Below are 27,351 nucleotides of genomic sequence, written 5' to 3' on the forward strand. Positions count from 1 at the left end.
AAGAAATATATTCATTAAACTATTCTGCAAGATTCTGAGCAAATCATTTGATAAACTTTTAAACCAGGAGGTTCTTGCTTTATATCTTTTTTTAACTATAAATCTCGCATTTTTCCTCTTTGACAGTTGGTGCGTATACTTTAATTTCCTTGCTGTTCCTTTTAATCTATTTTATGCAAAATTTCAAAAATACTGTAACATTTAACATTTATTAAAACATATTAAAACATTTTTCAAAGACTTCATCTCAAACTTAGTCACATATCTTATTTTAGATAATGATGTGCAAGCGTTCAGAGGCGCAGGCGCTAAAAGTATTTTACAGAGTTAATTTGTTTGTTAATGCTCGAACAGGTTTTGTTATAAAGCCATTTCAATTTTTATCTAAATCCATTTTTTGGGAAGTTGCATTAAATTTTATATTTGTATTTACATGCGTTTAAATACTATTTTACATCTTTCGATGCTGTTTTCTCAAATTTTCTCTTTGGTAGAATTTTCTTATGGGAAAACCTCATAAATTAAACTTTAATGTATATATTTTTTCAAATTTGGTATAATAATTTCTCAATATGTTCTGGAGTTCCTGAGCTAAAGAATAAGTAATCTATTCATTTAACAAATAATTATAATGCTTCACAGTGTGAAAAAAAATTGAAAATTTCATATTATTATTAAGTAGCACCTCATTATTTAAAGAATGGCTCGAAATACAGCTTATTTTATAGTTGTAGAATTAGATAATATGTTTCTTAAGCTATTGTCGAATTTTAAGCATATTCTTTAATAAAGCTCTAAATTAAAACATTTTTTTCTTTTAAACCTCTTTTTAGCCAAAAAAAAGCCCTTTTATAATTTTTTAAAAGCTTTTATCATTTAATTGGTATAGTTTGGTTTCATAGATGTTTTTTCAATCTTTTTTATGCAAAAAATCAAAAATATAATAGTAAATATATTTTAGAGTGTTTTTCAAAAAAATTCATCGCGAACGTAATCTCATAGCTTAATAAATCTTTTAGAGGAAAACTATATTATCATTTTTTTAACGTGCATTGAATTAATACTTAAATTTATCAATATATTTAAAGATCAAAACGATTTAAGTTATCTTAAAAGTCGGATTATGTATATTCAAAACGACATATTAAAGTAAATATATTAATATATTGCAAACACCGAATCTCTGCCTTTAAAAGCCGTATTGAAGTAGATAAATATGCTAATTTTTTTTCTATTCTCTTTGCACAGATGTGAAGAAAGACACTGCTGATAATTTTGGTGGAAATTCCTTTTTATTTGAATTGTTTACCACGAGATCAGTTTGATAATTCAAATTTAAATCATTTAAAACTGATTTTACACGTGTTCGATTATTCCAATAATTTTCTAGTATTATCTGAATCGATGTCCGCCCTAAAATACTTCTGGCATCGTTTCAAAACGGAATGTTCATTTCATAAAATCAAATCAAATAATTCAGTTATGTAGAATATTACAGCAAAAATCTTACTTCATTCTCAAAATTTGAAATATTTCCTACAAGTACTGTGTAGTCGCTGCCAAGTGGTCTTATTGCTTAAGACATTGAATGTCTGAAGAATATGATACAGAAGAAGAAAGTTGTGAATTTTGATCGCTTTAAAACTTAGCACAGCGATGTTCGTTTCAGCAGCAAACTCGCTGCTGCCAAGGTGCTTGAGGGTGGTTTCTTTTCAAGCGGAACACAAACACGGGTAATTTTCCCCAGAAAGTCCTCCAGCAATTCAGTCTCTCCCCCCCTATTTATTAGATATAGACTTATACCTTAGATTATTGCTGTTTGCTCGAAGCACATTTTGGACAACAGATGGGGTCAAACTCCTCTTTTATTATGGATCTCTATCTATCCGTCTGCCATATACAACACAGCCAAGGAAATGATATTAGAGATACTTATCTATTATTAGTATCTGTAAGATAAAATCTTAGTATTCTAAGAAGCTTGAATGTAAAATGTGAAACATTATATCCATAAACTAAATATCATACTTTTAATCAATAGATTGAAAAGAAGTATTTCACTGCCACAATACCGCAATTCAAGCAGTCACTTTATATATTGTTATGAATTTGTAATATTGCTTCCCTGTGCCGTCGGAAGAAACTCCTACAGACAACTCTAATGGATGCCGAATGCAGAGTCAATGACCCCCGACTTAGGCAACTATTTGGCGACTTGGTGGCAAAAGTAAAGAACCCAGAATTGTGAGAATTTAGGTGATACCTCGATAAGGAATGAAGATGTGATATCTTTCTTACAGGTTTTCCTCATTTAAGGAAATTTTAAAAATCCCGAAAGACAGTTCTAATCAGTCGCCGAGTAGTTGAGTTGAACAAATTCTTTCTGAGAACTTTGTTCAGTTATTATCAATTGGATGCTTGGATGATATTGTTTACTGTACGCGCTGTTTTATGTATGCTTCATCTGGTTTTGTTACCTGTGTTACGAGTTTGTGTAGAATAAAGCCTTTGCTAAACCTATTGGAACTTTTCCCGTATCACCTACGGACAGTTTTTGGGAACATGCCTCAATAACATTGATTTATAGTAGTGGAACTAATACCTATTTACTATCAATATCAGTAGAAGTCAGAGTAGTAATGAAAATTATTTGCATTTTAGGATGTTTCAGTGTAAAATGTCAGGCTTTATACTCGGACATTAATTTAGATACTTTTAGTAAATAGTTTGAGTGAAAAGATTTAAAGCTACCTTAGGTGTTCTTTCGAAGAAAACCGTTGACCAAATCTGAATGTAAACAATGACTTATCTGATTCAAATATCGGATTACAAAATATTTGCTATTTGCATCTGTAATTAATTGAATGAATAAATTCAAATGAAAAAAAATTACACTTAGATATCTCAAATGTCTTACATTTTTATATAGATTGAAACAACAAAAATCTATCGAATGGCATGTATTATCTAATTCGCAGAACAAATAATTTCGTGGTTGATTTAATTCCAGAAGTGAATTTCAGTAATTTGTACTAAAAATAAAAAAAATCACTTTATATATTTAAAATATTTCTTATTCCGCACTGGGAAACAAATGAGATTTGCCCATAACACGTAAAGTAATGGCAAAGTTTTCATTTTTTTTATAGATATTGTAATTTCAAGGGCTTGGGTATCGAGTCGTTACTCATAAGAAAACAATCCCAAATCATATTGGAATACGTATCTGCAGTTCGATGGTTGGGTACACACGCAGGAATTCCCAACGCCGATGAGAAGACCGGTCAAACGAGGGGGCGGTGCAGGTCTGGCTTGTTTTGCATGGTAGAATGCGGCATGAAATTGACCCACTTGCTGATGATTCTGTCGTTTGGTTTTCTTTAACCGACCTATCGTGACAGAAAACAAAAAGAAAGAACAACGGTTCAAAAGCCGCAGACATTGAACCCCAAAAAGAAAATTGCCTTTGACAAACTTTTATGGCCATCGTTTGGAGACGAGGTTTAAGCAGTTGTTTGGGAACGTTCTTAAAATACATAGCTTCAAATGAATAAAACAGGTCATTTTACAATTACAGTGAGGATCACAATGAGGTGACGGATGTTTTTTCTAAATGAAGAAAGTTCGGGGATTTTCAACGAAAGAACGGGTCAAAATGAAGACCTTTAAATCACGATAAGTACAGAGAACAATATGAGCATTATGTCGCCATATTTATTAGTGAATGTCAGTGGAATCTATTCATACTTCATGCTCTTACAAAAGTTCCGTTCTTATTCCATCTATTATGATGAAATATTTTTGTGTCTTCCTATCCATTAACACTATCTATGATAAAGAGCTTGTTAAATTTTGAATTATTATATTTGGATAGAAACTTTTTTATACTGTAACAAGGTAACTCAGAATTTGAGTTTCATCCAAACCATTTTAAATAATTTATGAAGAAATTCTACATATTATTAGTAAAGAAAATCAAAGACAATGCACTTAATGAATAATATAATAACTAAACTACATTTTTAATGGGAAAAAGACACGAAATGTTTTTTAAATGATCATTTATGTTCAATTTGTGATAGTAAAATTATATTAACTTACTTTTTTTCTCTGATTTCTGATAAAATACAGAATTTATAAGACTTGTAACTATCAAATAGGAATAATAATATTTGGATACTGGCAATAAAAAGCTTCGGAGTAGATTAAAGTAGTTTTCTTCATTTATACTGGGCTGGTTTTAGTTTTTCTAACCGGGTGTTTAAAATTTTCATTTAAAACATCATTAAAAATTTATTGCACGAAACAATCTTCAAATTATTTTGAGATTCAGCAACATTTTAAATATATTGGGTAAACTGCCTTGATTCTTTAATAACTTGAGTAAATTTTTTCCCAAAAATAGATTTTTATATAATTTTCTATATTTTTAAGAGCTAAAAAATCATTTCATTATTTTATAAATAAAAATTAATCTATTATTTTTTTTAAAAAGAAAGAAATGCATATTTTAGCTTATTCTTTTGATGACGATTTAAAGTAGATTTCAATTAAAATTTTTCTTGGCTTCGTTGTTGTTGTCATAATTTAAGTGCAAAAGTGATGCACGAATATTTTTACAAATAAAAAAAATGAAAAAAGTAAAGAATATAGGAAAATTTGTCAGATCTTGACAGATTTTTCCATCTTTTCTTTTTTTTTATTTGAATTTCCTTTTTATTTATTTTACAATTTTATAAACTTAATTGTTTATTGTTATTTAAAATTTTCGGAGAGGCCTTTATCCAATTTTAGCTATTATAAATGGTAAGTGACAAAAATTAATCAGTAATTAATAAATTGTTGAAAAATTGTTTATTTTCCTTTTATATTATCATTTATCGTAAAATATGACAATATTTCGAGATTGTATCAAAGAGGAAATTTTAGATGTAAAACTGTTGAAATAAAAAAGTTGTAGCATTAAGTATGCTTATAATATATTTTAATTAATATTTAAATAATTCAGAACTATTAACCGACATTATTTAAGCAGTGGTTTTGCATTATACTAAAGTACAAACTCAGCTTATTAAAGAAATAATTAATAAAAATTTCCCAGCTTAAATTATTTATAATTTTTTTTAAAAAATAATTAATATTTAATAATGATAATTATATTTACATTGTAATATAATTATATTCTTTTTAGGTTCATTACAATAGACTTTTATGACATTTTATTTTTTAATCTTTAAATAAATTTGTAAATTTTTTTTCAGTTACACACATACAATTTGCCATTAAAAAGGAACATTTGAACTAAGAACTCTAAAATCAAAATATTTTTTATAAAATTTGAGAATAACATTCATAAGAAACATTTATGCATTTGGCATGCTATGCTTTTGTTGATTTTAATTAACAAAAAGAAGTAATATCAAGTTCATTTTAAACAAAGAGCAGAAGAAGGTGAAACAAAATACTACAAAGGAAACTAATAAATTCATTTCAGAAACGGGAGTAAAAAGCAGGAGATTTTTGTCACGAAATTCGTTTGAAATAAATCCTTGAATACCATTTTCTGGCATTGTACAAACCATGAGAGGTTTCTTCAACATTCTTAAATTTATTTTTTTAAATCATTGGCGTGTGTGTTTTGTTCTGAAGTTACAATTTTTCCGTCTCTGGTCTTTCTCAAGGTTTCATGGCATGCTTTGTTCAGAGACGCCTACGCGGCTTGCTTTCCAATCAAATAACTGAGCTTGTAAAGAAGCAGCTTTTACAGGAAATGACATCTCCCCCTCCCCCCACATACACCTCCACCGATTAAAAATATTCGCGGCCTCATTTTTCACCTGGAAGAATTTCGTTATGACCTCATGGCAGGGAAAGTGTGAAATCACGAGCACTTCAAAGCCTTACTACATTTTGTGGTTTTCACAATGACTGTAAAATTCAACTTAGTCATTTTCATAATTTTTCATTAATTCAGGTTACATTCAACCACAAACAAACAAGCAAATAAATAAATAAAAACCTCAGGCCAGTAAACGGTATTTGCTTAGAATTTCCCACCTTTAAATAATTCCTTTGTTAACTGATTCATTTATACAGGCATTAACTGTTTTTATTTATAAATATAAGTTTAAAATTTATAAATGCAAAACGCTAACATACATGGCACAGAAATCGCTCTTATTACTTATTACAGAATGGCAGCAGTGAAATGTAAACAAGTCACTATACAAACGTTTCAGACTTCTTTATTGAGTGTTTTTACATCTGCACTTAATACGACGCTTCGTTCAGCTAATTAATAGAGTATCAACATGATATTAGAAATTTATTGGAGAGAGCTGGAATTCTATTAAGTCAGATAAAACACGATATAAAATAAAGAAATAAGCATCAAAAGAATATTTTAAGAAAAGCACTGCCGTCGCCAAATGGATAATCTTTATGACTTAACTATTCCATATCAAACGTTTAGAAGGTCAATAATCTGGGCGAAAAAGCTGATAGCCAAAGGCGGCTAGTATAGAATATTAAATTATGTTTCCTCGTATTTTATGGCATAATAAAATTCAATATACTATTTGTTAAATGATATCGATTGAAATTCCACCTCCTTTTGTGTGTATCCCTGTTCTTTTCTATTCTTTAATTCCTTTTTGTAAATTTTTGATATTTTTTTTCGAATAATCTTTTTAAAGATAAAGTGGGGAGGGGTGGCATCTTTTGGGTCTAATCGATTAATATTTTCATGTAGGGAATTGAATGTATATTAATGTTAATGTACATTTTGAATTCAAAGACATTTCGTTACCCAATTTATGAATAAAAATTAACTTCTGCTGCCCTTTGTATCCAAAAATGTATGAAATGGCATACAAAAAATTCTTAATTGATACGTTGAATGGATCATGAAATAAATAATGAAATTAAAAATGAAATTGCTCAAACCAGAGATGATTGAATTAATTTTCCCTTACCAATGTTAAAGAGAATCTGACGAATCTACTAGCAGATCATATTTCAGTGACTCTAAAAATATTTTACACTAATTGCCTCAGGCGACCAGCTTGTTCTCTGGCAATATTAGTTATATTTGATTTCAGATAAATCGGGTTTTTTTTTATAATTTCATGTTTATTATTTCGTCATATTGTCTGACATTAAAGCTGTGTTATTTCAGCTGTCTTACATATGCCGTGTTCATTGTAATGGAGACAGGTCCTTTGACATTATAGTGTTTGTTATTAAAAATATAAATATCCGATTCATCTATCTTCCAAAATTTGCAGTATTGTAACTTCACTTTTTAATCCATCTCGTAAAGTACTTAGATATTAAACAGAATCCTTCTTCTCAAGTTTTCAACAATGGAAAAATTCTGGATTAAATATTTGATGAAAAAATCAAAACGGTTTGAATTCCGGGACAACAATATTAACCAATTAGATAAAAAAATATTTTTAAAAAATGATGAATTTCCAGTGTTAAATTGGCGTAATTAAAAAGACAATTTTTATACTTCGTAGCTGCGTAAAACTCATTTTTCTGCAATAATATTTGCAGAAGTTATGTCGGAAAACGCCAAAATTCTTAATTAGCTTAGTTATAAATCCTCAATAAAATTTCAAACAACTCGCTCTGAAGTGCCCATTTCCACTCTCCATGATATATAAGTTCCAAATTTAGTAGCTCTAGGTCAAAGAATCAAGTCTGTACAGCGCCAATATAGACACACACACATTCTTTGTTATTATTGTTGTTAGTATTGATTTTTTTACTTAGGACTGAAAGCCTTAGTTTAAGATATCTAAGTTTAATGCGCCACTTTTATATTTAATGACGTCATTTACTCCTGTTATGTTCTTCAATCAAAAATTCTCTATTCGCCAAAATCGAATTAAGTAGCGAATGGTTATAGAAAATTCAGTGTTGCCAGCCAGCATTCAAAATTGTGGAGATTTCTAATAAGTCTTCGTAAGAGCTTTTTGAATCCCAGTTTATTTTGATAATGGTCTCATTTTTTAAAATTGCTTTTTTATGACTTTTCTCTTTTCAATTCTATCATAATTCTTCTGAAAATTGGTATTGGAAAAAAGAATTGATTACTTTCCTCAATTTAGAGAAAAATGGTGCTCACTGATGCAAACGATTATCCAATACTAAAAACTGCCTTTTTAAACAATTGAAAGCCATTGACTGAGCGGAAGAAAGAAACAAATTATACTAAGTGAAAAAGGAAAGATTTTTTTTTATTAATTATGTATTATTCATTGAAGTAAAACTTTAAGAAAGTTATTAGAAACTGGTTGTTCTCAAAATTCAAAAATGTTTTTTTTTCGTTGTTGTTGTTCCATGGGTAATTTAATCCGCATTTGACAAATTTTAATGTATTAAAGTTCCAGGTTATTACCAAATCATCATCTGAAAGAAGTATATTTAATGACTTGCATAATTTGAACATCACTTACTGCTGAATGAAAAGAAATTTATCAGATTCTTTTTAAAATATCAGATTGGGACTAACACAAAGAAAAAAATAGTTCAGTGCAGTCAGTGATGTAACGTATATTGATAATGTTCCTTTCTAACTAATTAATTACTTGATGAAGTGTAATTTTATCTGGTTATTAGCTAGTAATTAGTGATTTACATTTAATTTAATGAAAACTAATTAAATTTTATTAAATTTATAATGACTAATTAGATTTTATTTTCGACCCAGCTCAAATTCAAAATACTTACTGATTAGACAATTTATTATAAATTGTTTTTAAGAATATATAAATAAAAGAACGTCGTACACTATGCATTCAAAAATTTGTTCTTATACTCGATACAGTGAAAAAAAAATCATTCAATAGTCAAAAACAAAAACAAAAAATTATATTCCTTTAGGATATTTTAGGAACCCATAATAACTGCTGAAAATGTGCAAAAAGGGATCCAATGCTCTATGCTACAAAATGCTCATTAATATTCTCTTGGGATTTTTAAACTCTTACGCAATAGAATAAACAACAATCGTTAAAAGAACATCACCATACATAATTTTTCAAGACTATCAATTTCTTCCATTTTAAATGCGTTTTAAGTACGGTGAGACAAATCTCCTTGTAAAAAGAGATTAACGAACGTGAACTTGTAAGAGTTTAATCATTTATTGTATTTCATTTAAGTACATACTTACTTTTTTTAATTGCTTTTATTATTTTGTTTGTTTTGTCTCATGCACGCGCGTTTCATAATTGTATATTTCCTTATCATGTCTTTTCCACAAAAAATAAAAACTGATCTCCATCATCCGTCCAAACTGAAATGAAGCAACATCTTCTTAAAATCAGATATGAAAGTGGTATAATGTAATGCAATTATATTTAATGTATCCCTCAGCTTAATAGCAAGTATAGGACCAAGTCTACATGAAATAGGCAGTTTTGATAGGGTGTATTTCGATTAGAATCTTCGATAAATGATTAAAAAATGTTCAGAAAATAAATTTTATCAAATGAATATATTTTAGTTAATATTTAATTAAAAATTTAACACAAAATCACCAATCATAAACCATCCATTTTTCAACTAATATGTATTCTTAGAAGAGAAGGCAAATCTTCAAATACTCATGAAATCGAAAAAGCTGCAATCACTGTCAGATACAGAGAAAAATATGCAACATATGCAACGTTCTTTAATTCTACTTACTATCTTAAATTATTTTATATACTTTCATTTCAGTAAAAATATTTCGTCTGAATTTATACAATTAAAAAATAAAACAATATAAGATGCAGACGATCCCAGATCTTGCTATGTGACAATTAAAATGAAAGAATATTAGCACATAAACTTCTACTATCAAAGTGAACACGATTTCTGTCATAAATATAGCATCAATGTAGGAGAAAACAATCGCGTTTTACAATACTTTTTCCATCATATTCTTATTAAAATTTTTAAAAATTCGGTCGATTTTAGTTTCTTGGTTATTTACCATTGGAAAGAATTCATTGCTATACCTAAGAAACACGTTTTTGATTATTATTATTACTCCATAATTTTGCTTTCCCTTTTGTTTTGATTTCTAAAACACTTTAACACTACTGGTGAAAGGGGGGGGGCGGAGGTGCCTTTCCTTCTCCAGATGGTAGTAGACAGGTTCCTTAATCGCATTCCGACGTTTGTCGCGAAATCGAATCCTGTCGGACCGGATTCGATCCACTTTAAAGTCGCTTGCTCGAGGGTTAAAATGTCGGAGGGAATTAAATCGTTTTCTCACCGTTTGATAATCGATTCCGGGTTCCCGATCTTTCGTTCGCCGACGCGCATTTTCACTAGAGAACAACACACCGAATCCCGAACTTCAGAATGAGTGCCGAACTTATGTGTGTTGTGCCGCATTCTGAAACGGTATGCGCACCCGGTTTTTCGAATTTAGTAATAGAATTCTTTTGAGTTCAGTTCATTTTCCAGCAAACATTTCAGACTCTTTCCCTGATAAGCATGGAAAATTCTAAGGATAATTAGATCTCCATATTCACGATCAAAAGTTTTCATTGTTCTTATATTTCTATATTAATTTTTACTTTCTTATGTATGGAGATATATAGAAAAAATAGGGTATTTATTTAAAAAATTCGGTTAGGATTTTAACGCAATTAAACATTTCAAATATTCTTCAACCCAAAAGAATCGTTTTTGGAATTTAATCCGTCTATTTATCTATTCGTAAATGCGATTCTGAGAAATGAAGTAAGTAGATGAATGAAATTTGGTTTAGGGTTTTATAACCAATAGAGTACATATTATCAAATGATGATTGCGCCAAATCCATGTATTCAAATTTGTATCGAAGCCATTCTTTTGTATGTGGATTCTATCACAGAAACAGACGACTGAATAATAGTATACAACTCTATAACTCCATGGTAAATTATGGATCAGACAGATTAAGGGGAAGAACTGTTGTTCTAAAATGCATATTCGATTCTCTTTATTTTACGATGGTTAAGAAAATGCAATAAAAAAATTCCTCTCGGTAAGCAAGGCAAAGGTAGATTTCTTTTCATCTAATATTTCATGAATCTAATTTCTGGCAAAATTAGGGTTTGAAAATCACTTTTTATATCCTTACTTCTGAGATATAACGGTTATCAAAAAATTTAAATACAAAAGTTGCCCGTCATAATAAGGCTGTAATTTAGCTAATTTAATTTTTTTTTTCCATCTTCAATATTAAGGCAGTTATAACGAAATGAGAATGTGGACCTCCCACCATTTCCACCCCCCTTTGAGTTATATGACCCATTTATGAATTCATGAACTCACCCGAAGTTATATATATATATATATATATATATATATATATATATATATATATATATATATATATATATATTTAAAGGATGGGTGATTTGGGTTCTAAGGACTATAATCGGGGAAACTTTGTGTAAATTTTCCTAAAGTCGTATCATGAGAACCATTGCAATAGGTAGTCTTCCTGTAGGAATCTACCAAATACAGAGAATCCTCTGTCTGATTGAAATTGCGCTGTGTAGCATGTGTTCTTTGCATCATAATTTTAAATCCGTACAAAATGTTTGAATCAATCAATAATCAAAAATAGATGCTGTTTCAAAATGAATACCCTTTTTTTCTGCAATAAACTCTAAATATCTTATATTGTAAAAGTATATGAAAGAAAGTATAGTGGGGAAAACATTCCTATCAATTAACGATCCGAATATTATTTTTATAAAGAAAATTATTAATGCTTAATTTAAAGAAATTCGAAGAGCAACATTTGGAAGGGCTTCTTTTTACTTTCTCGTGTTTTTCCATTTAAAAAAAAAAGGTCATTTATAAAGTTCTATTAAATAAACACAAATAAATTTTACACAAATAAATTAATTTAATATTTCCACTGACCGAAATGACAAAACTGGAATTTATAAAAACAATTATGCGATGTTTTCAATGAATACCAATAGAAACATTCGGGAAAGCGGTTAATATAATAAAAAATATTTACATTTTTTAGACGTGTATTGCAATGCAAGTGTTTTTAAAAAATTGCAAATATGGTTCTTTACTTATATAACCTTGCCATAAAAAGAACAAAAAATGGAATATATATTTTTCAAATGGCCTTAGTTCAAAATTTAGAGTAGGTTTTAATATTTAGTAGTAAAATTTTAGTAAAGTAAAATTTTAATGATGAATTCATAAGCTAAATTTCATCTACGTAACAGGTTTTTTTTTTTTTTTTTTAAACAGGAAGATCGATTTTTTTTTTTTTTTTTTTTTTTTTGTTTCTTAAGATGAAAAGAACCTCTAGGTATAAAGATTTTACTTTCCGATATCAACTTTAAGTTGAATCGTCTGCAACGTTGAGAAAAGCATTTGCCCCTAGTGTATTCTATATATTTTCTATAAAATTCAAAGCAAAAAAATTCCGCTGAAGGAAATGAAAATGACATCTTAAGTCAATCATTTTCGTTTTTTAATTGTTACCATGACCTAATTTTTAAATCAAGCACAAAATGAAAGCATAAACAAAAAGGAAATCATTTTATTTAAGCTAATTAACTTTAATTCAGTTAACTCACTTTTAATTAAGAATTTAGTTAAATCAAGGAAATGAAAAAAACTTAAAATGGATGATAGTAAATACAAACCAAAAATACTAAATTAAAAAAAAGAACGAAATAGAATAAGAAAAAAAATATTTTGAGGATAAACAAATAATTTTTGAAGATTAAAAAGATGAATTTTAAAATTACACATAAAAATGAAAGCACTTAAAGGTTCTTTAAGATTCTAATCATCGCTTGTTATGCTTGAGTAGCAAGATAATATTCTTTATACACAGAGTATCTACTCTAATCATGACCGACAGCTAGTTTCTAAAATTTAGAGATAGACATATACTCTCAACAGAAAAAAACAATGCTTCAGATTTTATATGAAATAGATCAATGAAGCGAGGACAGAAAATTAAAGGTCATTCAAATCAAAAATTGATTTGGAAAAAGTTCAATAAAATGCAAGACTCTTTAAATGTAACATATTTGATCTACATTCCATTTTGAAGCGACCGTGTAGCTGCTTTGGAAAAAAATCTATAATTTTGTTTTATTACTAGATCACACCAATTAAAATTTTAATCCAAGATGGTGCCTTTAACTTGCACCAGACTCATAAACATGACATATTTTTGGTGTTCTCGACTCATATTCATCCAATGTGGAGATTCTACACCTAACCGCTACACTAAGCCTACTTTAAAACTTGAATCTTTTAGGACAGTCAGTTGAATGAATATCAGAAATATAGAACAAAAAAAATTTACGATCTTATTTCTCATATAAAGAGAATGAAAGCCCATGTTTAGGCACAAAATGTCCAATCTAATCGTGGTACAACAGCCAATATCTGAACCACTAGAGGCAAGCATATACTTCTGCAAAAATACTTTAAATGAATGATATAAAGATTTAAATTCTACATTGTTTGTGCCAATAAATATTCTATTAAAAATTGCAAAATCTAAATATTTACATAGTTCCTCAATCATAATTAATATAAAAAATTTACGACGAACTCACATTTTAAAACAAAAAAAGGGAGGCTCTTTTTTTAGGATTAAAAATGATCGAGATATGAAGTTTTGAATTTTATGAATTATTTATGAATTGTATGGGCTATTTAACAGTTTTCCGAGGAAAAACGCGTTCATTCGCTAATGTTTCTTTAGACGACTGTGGGAAAATATCTGAAATCGTCTGAAACAGTTACATTCAACACTTCGTAACTCGATCAAATTTAGTCACATACGTTTATTTATTTTTTTATTTTTGTTTAATATTACAGTACGTCAAAAATATTTCATTAAAAATGACTCATTGGACCAAAAAACTGCATAAAAAATTAAATTTTGAAAGTTTTTAATAGTATCTTTACAGATACAAAATATATAAAATAGAACTCTTTTCACCATTTAGAGCATTTTCTCACCTTGAAGTGTACATCTCTAACGGTCAGAATGAGCTCTTTTAAATAAAACTTCTAATATTTAACGTGACTTAGAAGTTCGGATATTAAAATACCGGTTCAGATGTTGTCCTCATCATCTAATTGTAACTCAAAATTAAAAAGTTTTCCCCAAATGAGTTTACGTAACTTCAAAATAGGGTGTTGATCGATCATGAATAATCTAACTGTGTTTAAGGGAGTTATTTTAAATAAATTCTTCATTTGAATATTTTGCAATTATTTATTCCATTAGCATTATAACAGCAATTGAATTTGGATTTTAAAAATTATAACATATATAATGTACAGCATATAAATTATTCCAATTCAATAATTTTTCATTTTAATGCAGCTCAAAATGAAAATCACGTGAGAATGCTTATTTTATAAATCATCTCTCTTAAAAAAATTATTTTTTTTTTAGTTTCATAAAAAGCTGATATTTACATAAATATTAATGAATAATTGTAAAGATAACACTTGGTATCAATATTATCTATATAAGTAACTTATAGGCGTATCTGAAAATCAATATTTTACGTTGATGTGCGCTCATATGTACTTAAAAAAAAGCAATGAAATCAGTGAACTTTAACTCGTTGCCGAACATTAAAAAATTGTACTCCATCCGGTGAATTTTCTTCGATATATCGTTTTAAAATTCCATTCTTTTTATATCCTTCTTGAATCGCATCCTCATAATACGAGCTCCGTTTGTTTTTTCATTTTTTCGATTCAAAAACAGAATCTTTTAATGCAGCTCATCAGTTTATTACTTATGAGTATCCACTTCATCATTTTCGACAATGAAACGATAAATTAAATTTTTTTAAAGTTCTAATTTTTTTGTACGAACAGTCACCGAATTCTGAATGACACTGAATATTGCTAATTCCTTATTTGCTCATTTTTGTTATTTTTCAAGGATTTTAAAGTCTCATTTTTTAAAGAAGCCTAGGAATGGTCACATATTCTGCTAATATTTTTAGGTATAATTTTTTTTCGTGTTATTTATTTTTGTACATCTCATTACGAAAATGGTTATTCTTAGATAAATTTAATATCTCTTACAGTGCTAAGTATTAGTTCATTAAAAAATAGCTTCCAATATAATTTATTGGAAATTTCAATGTTTATCCTAGAGACAGATTTGTTTGCATATAAATTGCAAAAACCAATAAACTGATGAAAATATTTTTGATTGATTCCAATATTTTCTCCATAATCTAAACCAAAACCCCTCCTATTTAAATACAACGATTTCTCATACGACTTCCTCGTTTAGAACACAGATAACAATCGTAATGATGACACGAACAATGTCACATGGTCGCAATTGTGGCACTGTCACTCAAATCATAGTGAGTGACAGTGCCATAAAAAAGCAAAACCAATGTGACCAAGCGAACGCTTTGTCACAGATCCTTCCCTGTCTTCCAATACTGAGTGGATACATCGCCCATTACATCGAAAATAATGTCACATAGCCACTGTTATGGCACTATCACTCAAATCACAGCGAGTTGCAGTGCCATTACAGAAAGAAAACCAACGTGTTGTCTCTGACCATACGGTCACTTTGTCGCCATTCTTTCCCTGCCTTCCAGTGTTAAGTGGGATATCACTGCCTCACCTACCATCACTTCCATGTTGGCGACAAACGAGTGTGTCGAGCAGATATGATACATGATGGGTAAAGAGAAAGGGGTAAGAAAGAGGGGAGGGAGGACTTACCTTAACCGCATTTCGAAGGCCAGCGTATCCGAGAAGGTCCAAACGGGATCTGTGAGTGGATGTAGGTTAAATAGCCGCCGACTGACCTCCATACACCGCCGCAAACCGGTCCCGATCAGCTCTCCCCATAAGCCTGCCTTGTACTTTTGAGAACAGCCTAAAAATTGCAATAAAAAATGTCAAAACTTAAAATAACAATAATAATTGAATTCTAAATCCTGATGTGCAACAAAACAATTAATAACAATACAGATTTATGTCTCATCAAGGTGCAAACTTGTCATGGCATAGGATAGAGATACGAAAGTGATACATGCAGAAGAGAAAGTGATACCCAGAAATATTTTTAAAAATTAAAAATATGCTACTGACGAAGTAAATGCTTAAACCTATACATACACTGACCCATACATACCATTACAACCATACCCATACATACATACATACATACAGATCAATTTTAGGAAAAGTAGGTTCATGTGGAATCTTTGGAAAAAAATTCTAAAGCAACTCTGAGACAAATATTTTCTTTTTATAATGTACTATAAGAATAAATGATCATTTTAGATTATATTAGACATAAAATATCACCATCATCAAATGGATTATTCAATACTGTCTTTCGTTATTAGTGTTAAAGATAATCTGTTTTTAGGGAGTGTGCGCGTGCGTGTTTCCATAAAGTGTATAATTATTTCGTAAAATTCCTGTTTAATTCATGAAATAACAGATTATGAATTATCAGTTATTTCACAGAGTATCTGGTTATTTCATGCAATAACCGATTATCTCTTAACTAACGAATTTCGACTTAAATGACAGCATACACAATCGTCGTTTAAAATGAGCAAGCACCATACTCAGATAATAATATAAGTTCATGAGATAATAGTATAATTGCGGAGAGGGGGGTGGCACTACCCAGAGATTACATGACAATTTTATTTTATTTTTACTCGGCATATAGAATTTTAAGCGATCCTGAAGCCATTAGAAATTCATATCGCGAGTGGAAAATGTCTATTTGTTCAAGATAAAAAGCGGAAATGTTTACTTTAGCTGATTCGGTGCTGACGTGAGGAGAAAATCAAAAAATTGTGAAAAATCCTAAAGCAATGTTTTATTTCGGAAAAGAATAGGAAAAAAATGCTTGCTTATCTTATTAATGCCTTGAAACAAAATTGAAGCATTTATGGCAATGTGCTTCATTAATTTCTTTTCCTCATATTCATTTTTTAATAATTCCTTACCAAATTACACTGAAATAGCTCTATTTAATAGTCCAAATTTTTTTTATTTGATCTTTCCTGAGATTAACTTTTGAACCTTTTTTATTATCATGCGAGAACATATTTTTTTGGTTTGGTGTTTTTGCCGCCTCAAAATGCACGGGCAGAAAATTGGTGATTTATCGCTTTTGAGGCATTGATTTTTCGGTTTTGGGGTTATTAGAAAAAATAAAGAACAGTTGGCGACTTATCACCAAAAAAAGTTACAACTAGCCGCGAATATCCGTCATGTACCCGATTCTCCAGTCTGCCCAATAAAGGGCAAGGCTTTTGAGATTCAAGAAAAAAAAAAACATTGTTTTCCAAATATTGACGCATGCGTAATCTGATAGTCACGTGATTGTTTCAAGCAAATTTTTCATGAGGAAAAAAATTCTAGCCCCGAGAAAAAAAATTTTAGAACTAAATTCGTTTTGAGATGGTCAAAATCCACCGCTTTACTAACTGTTGATGATTGTGAAATAGAGTCATGTAAGAACATGACTTCTCTGTCGGATTGATATTACGAGACTTTAAAAAAATAATGTTCTCGGATAAAATTTGCGATGGCAGATTTCATTTTTTTTTTTTTTACATTTGTTGTCTTAATCTGTATGAAAATTTACAACGGTCATTCATACACATCAATTACTATTTATTTATACACAATCTTTTAGAATATCGTTACATCCCCTCAAAACATAAATTACAGTCAAATTCGCTCGCGATATCTTTATTATAAAATCCAATTTCTCATATCCAGAAAAAGAAATCTATAAAAATGAGCGTTTTTGTATGTACATATTTGTTTAAGATTAGATTACCGAGACGTTTTAGATCATTGATTTCCAGCGGCGAATGTAGATGGTTTGCAGCACCAGACAAACCCATTACAAAAGACTTTTCTTTTAATTATCTAATCATTATTCATTTTTACTTTTCATAGCATTTTTAATTTCTTGACTTCAAAATGCTAATAATTTATTTTATGTTCGTTTTAACTTCTTCGTCTACAAAATATAGAAGAGATAATGTAATCGTCAAAAAATTCGAACTCGAGACTATTCGTCCTATATTCAAAATTAATGAATATAGGACGAATCTGATTTATTACCATTCTGTCTATAAGTAGGAAGACTTGCGAGAAAATATCTGAATCTGTGTGGCTAACTTACGTGCTCATAAAATTGAAGGAATCTGAAACGCTAACATAAGCAGAGATTAATTTTACCCCAACCCTCATGTAAAAAATGAGATAGGTCTTTTCTTTTTTTGACGAATATCTGCGTTTCAAACATCGATAAACACATTTGAAAATATCTATCACTTTGTCTCTCCATCTGTCTATCTGTGACAAAGAAAACTCAAAAATACTTTGAGTTATACGGATGAGATTTCATATGCGGATTTTACACTAAATTGCAGATTTCTTTCAGATTTTGAGTAAAATCGATTCAGACGAAATCTGTCTCTCCTGCTTTTCGAGAATACAAGTTAACTACAAAATGAAGAGAGTTAAATAAACCAAATTCGGTACACATATTTAACATATATAGTACAACTTATCAAATTTCGAGACAAATCCAATGAGGAGTTCACCATCTGTAGTCTCAGAAACATGTAAACTCGATAGCTCAAAAATGCCGTGACTTAATCATATCAAATTTCTTACATGATTTTGTAGCCACAAGTGTAGTTTTGTGCCAAATTGTGGCTTCGTTCAGTTGGAAAAAACGCAACTAAAACCCAACTTGGGCACTGCTAATCGAATATTATCCCGGAGAATGTTAGGATTTAGTTTAGGTTAGTTTAGTTAGTAAATTAACAACCCGTTTTGAAGCAACATTAGGACTATTTTGGGACGGATCTCTTAATTTTGAACCGTGGTCAGATGACGAGGATGACACTTGAGCTATCACCCCCCCCCTTCTCGAAACTTCCACATCACACCAGCAAGAAGACGCATGGATTTAACGTGCACCAGACCCACCGACAAGACGCTTCTCGAGTGAAATCGGGTCTCGAACTTGAAATCCTCCAGTTTCGACGCCGAGACCTTACCACCTGGCCACCCAGAGAATACCAGACATCAATCGACGCAAAACTCACAAAGGATCACACTATATTATATATATATATATATACTCAACAAAAATGTTTAATTCAGACTGAAGCTTAATATTTTGTAATTATTGTACGCCTATGCCAAGCGAAGTATTCTCTGGAGTTACCACCTTTATTAGAGAGTACGCTAGAAAGTTTAAAGATGACCACTCCTGCTGATATCATTAACTTTCTGAATATTATTTATTTACTTATTATTAATCGTTGTTACGCAGCAACTAAGTTGTCATTCCTCTGAGTAAACTAACCCAAATTTTAGCAAAGTTGACAGTGAAATTTTATGTTAAGGAGGCATAAAGTTTAAAGCAGTTTCCTTAAAATAACTTTTATTGATTATTATGAATAAAGTCAATGCGCTCATTACTGGAGCAATCAAAATAATACGTAAAATGTTATAATCGAAGTTTAAATTAACATTACCAAACAATGGTCAACCGATTCGAACCATTCATTCCTTCTGTTTGTCAACATTTAAACAAACGGAAAGAATCAATCTTAAAAATAGTGAAGCAACAAACCAGTTGCCCACATCTAATTTCGCTTCCGCCTCGACCGAAAAGCTAAAACCACTTCTCATACTCCGTCTAAAAAAAATACTTAGCGAGGCGAGTTTAAATAGTAGCAAAATTTTCATTGCAGTTGCTGCCAACCACAAATCACGAAACTTGCAAAAAAAAAGGTCGGGTTCGAATCGGTTTGTTTACTTGAGATCATGGCGCGGAATTGGAAAAACACAAGGACACCATAAAAATTCGGATCCGAAATAAATTTCTGTATGGATCTTTTCCAAATGTCCAACATAAGGTTATGTACAATTAATATTTAATCAGAAGCCCTTTGCTTATAAATACCATTATATAAAAGTGAACCTAATGAAAGAGATACGTATTTAATTGCTTGTATTGTATTTCTGTATTTAACAAAATGTTGTATTTAACTGATGTAATTGATTTGTTGTATTTAACAAAATGTTAATATTATCTTAATATTTTATAGTTCGTAGAATTTGTAATTTTATTAATTTATTTATTAGGCAATAAGGCTAATAACATTTTTAATTCTTATTAGTTCGACAATCTTTTAGTTCAGCGGCCCCAGGCAGTTGCAAGTTTCCATGCGTTAGTGATCCTTCAGTGTGACCAAGTTCGTAAAAACTCCTTTAACTGTTTTCTAGAGATTTCTTTTAAGTAGTCCGTTAATGAACAACATTTAATGTTTGATTATAAGTACCAAGTCAATTAAAGTGTTTAGAAGCACTCACTGCCCTTTCTCGGTTAAAAATGTTTCATGGTCTATTCGCTTTTAAAATCTTATTCGACTCTCTTTCCGTCCTATACGCCTAGCAAGAAATGTGACAAGCTATTTTTCATACCATTTTTGCCAATTAATTGCAACAGAAGTTGTTACAAACCAATTATCAGTTTATTACTATCTCGTATACGTAGTATAGAGAAAAGATAGCAATCGTCAAAAAATTCGAACTCCAGATTTTGATTAATCCCTACGCTTTAGATCTCCTTGAGTTGGAAAAACACATTTTTGGCAAATGTCCGTTTGTCTATAACAAAGATAACTCAAAAATTATTTGAGCTAGACGGATGAAATTTGGCAAACAGGCTTACAACTAAATTTCCAGATTTCTATGAAATTTTGAGCAAAATCTGAGGAAGTCTGTCTGATTGTTCGAATATAAGTTTGCACGAAAGCTACAAAACGAAAAAAGACATCTAGACAAAATTCGGTACACAAATTTAATATCTTTAGTATAGACACCTACCAAATCCAACAGCATGTTGACCATCCGTCGGTCTGTACTTTCAGGAACATGTATACGCGAAAACTCAAAAACACGATGACTTAAATACGTCAAATTTGATACTTGATTTTGCGACTTTAAGTACAGTTTTATTCCAAATTTTCGTTTCGATTGGTCGGGAAGAACGCGTCAGAAACCCAAATTTGATTTTTAGATACTTTTTAGGGCATGCCAGAGATTCATACGCTTGGCGAATATCATTATAATTACCCTCGCCAAAGATCATATGATAGATTCAGTAAAAAGGCTAAATTGTCGCCAATGGTTAATATTTCGTAATTATTGCATGCCAATGCCATGCCAGGCTTTCACTGGGATAACTTCTTTATCAGAGAGTGTGCGAGAAAGATTTGGGTAACTTATGCTGATAGTCCATTTGAGGCTAAGTCCATTTTAGCTATGTGCCAAACTGTTTTTCATCCATTTTTGCCAATTCATTAGAACAGAAGTTGTAACAAACAAATGTAAATGTTTACCTTCATCTGAGTGCTTATTCACAATTAAATTAAATGCAAATAAAACTATCTGTGTGTTTAACAAAGCATTAGCATCATTATTTTATAAATCAATCCGTCAACAGGGCGTGGTTAACGAACATACTCAATGAGCCTACTTGTGAAAGAAGAAGAACTTTAAGTCTTATTTTGGGGAAATAAGTTTTATTATATTTATTTAAGTAATTAGTGAATTGCCAAAAGTCATACTTACTTTTGTATTGAGAAATGATTTTTGTATTTTTAGATTTGGCATTTAGTGGAATGGATAGTGAATAAAGCTCAGGAAAATTGCTCTTAAGTACCAATAATTTTAATTTTATTTCTTTAATAGACTGGTTAAATTTTCAATCAAAAATGAATTCTATGATCAAAGTTTTTTTCATTTATACGTTTACTTAAAATTTATGAAAAAAAAATGCTCATTTAGTAATGTTTAACATTGAATTTCTATAGAGTTACTGAAGAACATAAGAGCTTACATATAGTTAATCTTATTCTTTTAAAAAGCAAATTTTTTTAATAAATTTAATTCTTTTAATAAGAAAACGTTTTTGGAACATGACTTATTGGATAGTTACATTTTTTTACCATCTCGCTTTAAACGAATCTTTCATTCTGCAATTTCAATCTACAAATTAATTTTATGCCTAAATGAATCCTTTCGATTCTGTAAAGTTTTCATTTCATTTCAAAACGTTATCACCACAAGACAAAAATGACAGATGCAAACCTGAAAATCAGCTCTATCTAAATCTGTTTTCGATTACTCAAGATCTTTTCTAATTAAGGACGATCTCTTTCGACTTGAAATACTGTAGCTGAACATTTCGTGCGAATTTTTTGAATTTTCATTGCTTTAATTTTTATCCATATTTCTTCATTTTTTTTATTTGTAAGGTCCATTGTTCCATTTTTACTTTCTCGTGTGCGAGCACGTGTATAGCTGTCTGCCTGTGACACAAAAACACTTTGAACTAGACGAGTGAAATTTGGTTTTTGGTCTTTACACCAAATTTGTAAATTTCTAACAAATTTTGTACGAAATCTTTTCAGAGTCTGTCTATCTTTCTGCCCAGCTATTCGAATATAAGTTAACATGATGACTACAAAACGAAAAGAATTAGATAAATAAATTTTTGTATACAGATTTAACATCTATAGTGTAGAAACCTATTAAATGTTACTCCAAATCCTACAAGGGGTTGGCCATCTATCGGTTTGCACTTTCAGAAATTTATAAACTCAAAATATGTCAAATTTGGTATGGGGTTTTATGACTACAAATACAATTTAGTGTCAAATTTTTATTTCAGTCGTTTGGAAAAATGACGTCTGAAATCTAAATTTGAATTATCGGATTCTTTTAACCGCATGCCGAGGATTGATTGCCAAGAATCACGTGATAGATTTAGTAAATATGCGCCAGTGCCATTCAAGGCGTTCTCTGAGATAATACCATTATTAGAGAGTACGCGAGAAAGTTTTAAGGAAACCCCTCCCACTGGTTTCTCTCCTTTTCTGAAATACCTCTCATGTTTTAAAAAATCATCATTTATTTCACTTCATTTTCATGAACCCGGATCTGAAGGGTAAAAACCCTTATTCCTTTTACCTTTGGGCAGATTTCATTCACTCTTCTTCCTCTCGACATATTTTATTTCTAATTAAATATAAATCGAAACTTGTTTTCTGTGAATATGACATTCAAGGAAAATAAGAAGAGAAAGAAAAATCGGGAACGAAGAAAATTATTTAATTAGAAATGAAAATATAAACTTCGCATTCAATACTCCCATCAATAATGAATTTTAAACTACAGAAATTAAAAAAAAAAAAAAATGTTTATGTGTGGAAATGAAAATGGAAATTATGTGGAAAAAATGTGTAGAAACAAAAAGTTTAAAGCAGAAAGCGTTGGCTCATTTGCGTTTTATTAATGAAATATTTGAACTCGGTAGTTTTTAATTTTCGCGCATTACTATCTAAAAACAGTTCCATTTTACTTTTTACTTTTTCGCATACAAAATCAATCGCAAATCGTCAAAAAATTCAAACTCCGGACTCCGGTGAATCTCTATGTTTCTGATCACCCTGAGTTTGAAAAACAAATTTTTGGCATTACATCTGTTTGTAAACACAATAATTCAAAATCGCTTTGATCTGGATAGCGTTCTGATGCAAAGCGTTCGCGACCTTAGGTAGAGTCCACAGTTTTATAAGAGATGGACAAGATCTTTGTTGGAGAGCATACGAGAAAGCTTCCAGAAAATCATTCCCGCTAGTTAGTTTTACATATGTGGGGCTCATTCCAGCACTACATAACAGAGTGTGTCGAACTCAAAGAAATTAGAGGAAGACTCATTATGAATGGTAATTTTAACTCAATATTTCAATACCCTGGAAATTTTAAAATATTAAAAGCAATGATGGAAACATTTCTAGCCTTTTGCCAATAGTTTGAAGATTCTTTGAACTTTTGTTGGCCGTTGTTTTCTTATGCAAAAGTTGGATAGTTATAATGATCAAAACAGCCAGTCACAATATTTATACAGCTTAGTTCTGTGGTGGCGAGGTGACTAATTGTAATTTTTTTAAATTAAAGTTAGTATTACATAATTTGCAATTATTTGATTTATATTGGAAGGTAATAAAATTTTATAAAAATAAAAATAAAATAAAATTTAAACTCATTTATGGAATAGTTAATCTGTAATGAGTCAGTCTCTTAGATCGGCTATTTGTTCAATAGGTCTTTGACACATGCGAGGTTTTTCTAGAGACTTCGTTACTGTTTTTTCTTAAACTATCTTCTTCAATGCGGATAGAATTGCAAGACTACCAAATGAAACTTAATTACATTAGATAGAAAAAAAAGTATGGACGTCACGTAGCAAAAGTAGGCGCAGAATCAATTCAATTTTTCCATCTTCAACTCTCCATAGAAAGGCATTACCTTAAGAAGTTTAACTGGCCTTTATAAATGAGTATTTAATTTACTTACATATTTTTAATGCATTTTTCTGACAGAAGGCAAACAATATTAGAAGACTTTTCGTGCAGAATTGGGCAAAATATCATGTTAACCTATTTTACATTTGTTTATAAGTCATACATTTCATTTCATTTTTAAATTTTGTATTATATTAAATTAAACACCCATGCTGGCTCATTTATTATTCTTCCTTTTTTTAGCATAAATCAGGGGCAAAACTGAGATGGTGTATGTGTGCTCTTTCTTGTTACGCACTCTATAATTACTCGTACCTGTTGATTAGGACACGAAATCTTTAGAATTGCTATAATTTCAAGAGAGAAATTCCCCCAAGAGCTATTTCAGTTGCATCGACCATTTTCAAAGAGTGAAAGGAATTTCGCGGATACAAATCAATTAAATGTTAACTGCTCTCGATCAAATGCATGCCAAATAGATTTCAGGAGACCCAATACAAGCAAAATTCTTTAAAAAAAATCAATAACTCATCAATAAATGTCCAAATGTAGAAAAATGTTCACAAAACTAAATTCAAGGATCTGCTTATTGTAAATCTTCAACACATACAGATCAGTGACCTTCAAGTCAAAATTTTTAAAAATTTCTCATTTGTGGGTAAAAAGCAAGTGCGGGTCCATTTTTTTCTCCCATTTCTATACAGAGCTTAAACTATTAAAAATATATAGAGCATTTGCAGCTTTGTTTGGGAAATGTCTAACACTTCTGTTCCATTTATACTACACTAATAAAAGACTAGAACTTTATGACAGTATTATCAGACAAATAATTGAAAAAAATAATTCTAGTTAGCTTTTTACGCTACGTTTAATAATGGAACTCCTACAATTTATTGCAGCATTTTTAAATGTTCCGGAAGAAATGAGAACTCGTGCATTGGTTGTGCAGACACGACTTTGAACATATGTCTTTGAAAAAAGAGAGACAAGTGTGTTTACGTTGGGTCGGCTAACCCTGACCCTGTGACGGAAATGCTCGCACGAACGAAAACCGCTGCGCTCTCTTTCTCTCAATTAGCGACATGAATGGGCACGGCCATAAACAACACCCCAGAAGAGTGGGGAGGACGACCCGAAACTTGCAGTACTAGAAAGAGATCACGTTTTGTGCGCCAAGAATGATTGACTTAATAACAGCCATGGTTGTCAGAATGTGAAAAACTATTACCGGTAAAATCACAATTGAATGATTTAATATTTGCTTAGAACGAGAGTTTGCACCGTGAGCGAAGAATGATTGACTCAATAAACAGTCCTGGTTGTCAGAATGTGACAAACTATTACCAGTTAAATCACAATTGAATGATTTAATATTTGGTTTTCACGCATCTTGGGATAAGATTTTCCTGAAAATAAACATCATTCGTCGGAAATGCAGAGTTCTGCATCCAGTAGTAGACTCACGACGATCTGGTATTATGTGACAGAAGAGCAAGCCAAAAAACTGTGTGCAACTATTTATATTCACACACACAGTTTACTGCTGTGTGTGTGAATATAAATAGAATGCACCAAAAACCTGGAACGAGGGTTTCTTTCCTTAGCTATTCTAACTTCCAATTGCGCGTTTCGTTTAGTTAACGTCCCGTTTTAAAGCAACACTAGGGCTGTTTTCAGACGTACTCGTAATTTTGAATCGCGATTAGATGACAAGGACGATATCTGAACTCACCAAACTTCTTTTGGAAGTTTGGTGAGGGGGGTGCCATTTACTTTTTCATGTCAACGGGAGGACGTTTGGACCCGACTGATTCAGGGTGTACCAGACCCGTTTACACGGTGGCTTCGGGTTTTGCACCTGAAACTCTCCGGCTACGAAGCCGAGACCTTACCGCCAGATCCCCGCCATTAGCTAAGTCGTCTCATCAAATAAGGTACCATAATACATGAAAAGACTGACTTCTGTAAAAGGGAACAATAAAATGTGACTTCGACTTCTGTAAAAAGGAGCAATAAAATGTTAATGTTATTGAAATATGTCATTCTAGCACACTAGGGCGAGCAAATAATTTTATTTTCTTGCTTGTCATCCCAATACTTCTCCAAGACAGTTTAAACGTCGAGTTTCTCAAGCTGCTTTTCTCTTCTTTACTAAATCGATGCTGCAAATGTCGATCAATCAAAAGGAATAACAGTATGCATTTTGAAGTCATGATGATTGGATGGTGTATTTGTACAGAAATATTTATATATGGCAGTTTTTTCTGTACTGAATAAACTTGCATTTCAGAACTATGTTTTCATCCAACCCATTACAGAATATAGATTTTTATTTATTTTTGTATGCGATTCCTGCATATTTTTCAAATCTATTTCCGTAATATATACCTTTCTTTCCATCAAACGAAACCAAAATTGGACAAAGAACCACAGTTATGGTCACAATATTACATATTGAATTTCATTGACTTAAGCCATCGCCTTAATAAGTTATTGTAATTACATGGATGCAAAAGAATGAAATGATAGGACAACTTCTGACAGATTTGGTTTTATATTTGAAAGAAATCTACTTTTTAAATGTTCAAATTTTATCCAGCTTTTCACATTATGCAATTCATTAGACCTGAACAACCATACTTTCTCTGAATAGATTTCATTCAAAATTTGATAGAAATCTAGATTTGGTAAAAAAAAACTATATAGAAAATTCCATTCATCTGGCTCGAAGTGTTTCTGAGTTATCTTGGTCAGGTGCAGACAGGCATAATGCCAAAAATGTCTCTTTAAGACTCAAGAAGGTACGAGATGTACAGATTCGTCAAAATATTGAGTTCGAATTTTTTGATGATTAAAGTACTTACTCTATATTTCGTATACAATAAAGTAAAAATCTGAGAACAGAACTCCATATTAGGTGTGTAATTGTGCTGTT

General features: G+C 30.6%; 1 protein-coding gene across 2 annotated transcripts in view; it reads right to left on the reverse strand.

Annotated features, from left to right (window-relative positions):
* Positions 1–16,283, reverse strand: part of LOC129988888 (uncharacterized) — an 85,360-nt gene extending 69,077 nt beyond the window's left edge. Inside the window, exons 1-2 of one of the 2 annotated variants that reach the window (XM_056097169.1) lie at positions 16,178–16,283; positions 15,763–15,919 (exon numbers count right to left, since the gene is read on the reverse strand). In XM_056097169.1, coding sequence (XP_055953144.1) covers positions 15,763–15,919; positions 16,178–16,241 — 221 coding nt within the window. In that variant the 5' untranslated portion in view covers positions 16,242–16,283. The remainder of the gene's footprint in view (positions 1–15,762; positions 15,920–16,177) is intronic. The other variant, XM_056097170.1, reaches the window with a different exon arrangement.
* Between the last annotated feature and the right edge of the window lie 11,068 nt (positions 16,284–27,351).

The sequence above is a fragment of the Argiope bruennichi genome, chromosome 10, assembly GCF_947563725.1.
Source record: "Argiope bruennichi chromosome 10, qqArgBrue1.1, whole genome shotgun sequence".
Lineage (NCBI taxonomy): Eukaryota > Metazoa > Arthropoda > Arachnida > Araneae > Araneidae > Argiope > Argiope bruennichi.